This window comes from Morone saxatilis, unplaced genomic scaffold (genome assembly GCF_004916995.1).
Source record: "Morone saxatilis isolate NCDOM2014 unplaced genomic scaffold, NCSU_SB_2.0 Contig19, whole genome shotgun sequence".
NCBI lineage: Eukaryota > Metazoa > Chordata > Actinopteri > Moronidae > Morone > Morone saxatilis.
The window spans coordinates 2,721,860-2,724,787 of NW_023339751.1; the positions used below are offsets into that span (position 1 = coordinate 2,721,860).

General features: G+C 44.0%; 1 protein-coding gene across 1 annotated transcript in view; it reads left to right on the forward strand.

Annotated features, from left to right (window-relative positions):
* The first annotated feature begins 271 nt into the window (after nucleotides 1-271).
* Nucleotides 272-2,928, forward strand: part of LOC118329548 (gamma-aminobutyric acid receptor subunit pi) — a 35,433-nt gene continuing 32,776 nt past the window's right edge. The window contains exons 1-4 of the mRNA XM_035663771.1: nucleotides 272-324; nucleotides 2,061-2,170; nucleotides 2,413-2,500; nucleotides 2,890-2,894. Of these exons, the coding sequence (XP_035519664.1) occupies nucleotides 272-324; nucleotides 2,061-2,170; nucleotides 2,413-2,500; nucleotides 2,890-2,894 (256 nt within the window). The remainder of the gene's footprint in view (nucleotides 325-2,060; nucleotides 2,171-2,412; nucleotides 2,501-2,889; nucleotides 2,895-2,928) is intronic.

Consider the following 2,928-nt stretch of genomic DNA (forward strand, 5'->3'; position numbering starts at 1 on the left):
TAGGAAAGAGGTCACAGACCATCTGGGATGTGTGCCAGCTGATTCAATTTGAAAACTGCTCCTGAAAAGGGAATATGTAGGAGTCTCTGGATCAACACAATCTTGTATCCTTGCTGATGTGCATCAAAAAATCTTGTTTTCAAAGGGAACAAAAAACATGTCTGCTGAATCTACTATCATCACTTGCATCCCTCTAAATTGCATCTTGTTGTCCCTTGTGTGGTTTTATTGCAGATAAATTCCTCCTGGTGTCACCACTCCGTCGGCAGCCATGGCTTTTTCTGTTTCTGGAGGGACCGTGTTCACCATCCTTCTCATTAGCAGGTAAGACTGCTTACAGTAGGAGAAACGCACCCGCTGGGATCTGCAGCCACGACGCTGTCTTAACAGGCAGAAAGCATAATCAAGTCATGTCAGATTCTAATTTATAACAGCCAATGTATGCAGTGAGCTGAGGAAAAGATAGAGAGGTATTCAGTTGTGTCATTATCTTGTGAACCATCAATACTCAATAACAGCTCCCCATGCATCAGAAAAGAAGCATTGAAATTCCATTGCCACGTTCATGACGCTGCTGAGCAGAACTGACGAGGCAGGATCCAGCATCACATGTATCAGTCATTGCACACAGTTGGTGTTATAATCCCTGCAGAGGTCATACGGAGAGAATGATGGGATGTTTTGGTACACATTTTTCTGCTACCGTGAAGAGAAGACTCTCTTCTTCTTGCAGTTGATTTTCAAAGCACAGAATGCACTTTGCACATTTTAGATAAGGCAAACCCTCTGGGTCTCGCTGAATCCTGCTATAAGATATTCTCTGTATAGTGCAACGCTTTTTTGCACAATCAGCTCTGGGATTAATGTGCTAGTGCAGGTTTCCTGCTACACTAGTATGTTGCCAAATGCATATGCTTTCAGTGTAAACACCATATGACAGACATGAAATTAATTCATTGCATGAATCTCTGAGCTTCAAAAGATCTCATGCCAATTATTTTTGCATTGATCATTGTGTGTTTGACTGAATTGTCTATGTGCATGTGTGGACATCAAAACGCGGATGCATGTCAGTCAAAGCTGAGAAAGCCTTACGAATAAGCATTTGTTCTTTTGTAATTAGTGAAAAAATATGGTATTTTTAACAGGCTGCTCCCTAATAGTTGACTTTGTCGCTGAGAAGAGTCTTAGTCGAGTTTAGTCGCAGAAAAACAAAAACGTGAAACTCCATTCAGGAGCTGCGCCTATGGGCTGATATTTGTGTCAGTAGAAACTGAATTTGAATTATTTAGAGCTGAATCTGAATTGCCGCGAAATAATTGCATTACAGAGGACGGCTGAATCGAGGGGTGAATTCTCGCCATAATTTTGGAATCTTTGCTATTCTTGTGCTGAACTGAATCTGAATAGCTAATTGAATTTGAAGTTCAGTTATTAGTTTGAAACTAAAGTTCTTGCAGCCTCCACTAAAAACTTAACTTTTGTATGGCTGTACTTTTCACCATTTTCAGATCTCTACAATTCAGAAATTCAAATCTCTAAATTCAACATTCAAAATCCCTGTGTTAGAAATCTGCGAAAATCGTCAGATTCGCGCGTTCAAGTTCACATCCTCAGACTCGCGTTCACACTTCACAAGTTCCAGAATCGCTCCAGATGTCAAATTCGAGGGATGCTCCATCTTCAACGATTCAGAGTCGCTCCAACATTCAAAGACTTCAGATGCTCCAGTTGGCTCGAACAATTCGGTGTTCTCGTCAATCCAATTTCAAACCCAACCAAACACTCACATTTTGTTGAAGTGCGATCCAAGACGGTGCGTCAAGACCCTTAAGGAAGAAGCAATCGAGTGGCGAGAGGTGCAGCAGCCGTGCAGTTCCGTTCTCCAACGCCCAAGGCCAGCAAAGGGCGACTGGTCACTGGATCACACCCAGAGCCCCAGTCTTCAATCCAGGAAAACTAATCGGCTAAAATAGGCAGTTTCTCCCATCTGACTGTATTACCTCATTACAGTTTTGTCTTATGAGTGTATGTCTGAGGTGATCTGTAATCCGTCCCAGTTTCCGGGGCCTGCCCTGTCACCCATCAAAGCTACAGCTGCGACCTATCCTACCCTGCACCTGGGTGACAGTGTTGGAGCCCGGATCAAAGGGAGAACCGGAACGTCTATGTAGGAGGCGGCTGGTGAAATATTCTTCCCCGGTGTAGTAATGTGTTGGTGGTCTTGTAACCGGCACACAAAAACTAGCGCTCCTGATATGCAGCAGGGGTTAGCCTCACAACAGTGGAAAATCAGCGAGCTCACCCATTGGCCAAAAATTTCCTGGTTGCCAGGTGCTTCTGAAGATGCCAGCGGATTTTCTCCTGAGGACTGTCCCACGCATCTTGTCACCCGTTTACATGGTATTTCAGGTGGCAATCTTAAGGAGTACCGAGTCCCACCTGCCGCTGTACGTGGTTTGCCGTTCTGCGCCATGGCACTTTTCGCCGGACTTACTGGGTACTAATACGGTGGCAAACCAAGGGCTCGTGTCCGACAATCACCCACAACTACTCAATTAGGCCTACTAACAAAACCAATATACAAAACCAAAGCAGCTGTACACTGTACGAGAAAAGATCCGCACTGCCAGCTGAGCAGCTAGTTATGCTACGATACCTGCTAAGAAGATACCGACATATTCATCATCATGAAATCATCAGCATCCAGAAACTGCAACACTGCTGAGACTGCTGATCACCACTTGTATTGAGCTAACCCCTGCTGCAATAATCAGCGACGCCTTATTTCTTGCCTAAAACAAAACCTACTAACCTGGAAAATAATTATACACCAGCCGACTCCTAAATAAGTTTTTTCCTATGCTACGGGGACTCCAATTCTACCAGTGCAAGTAAGATAGAAAGTTCAACTGTAGCCTTGAATTG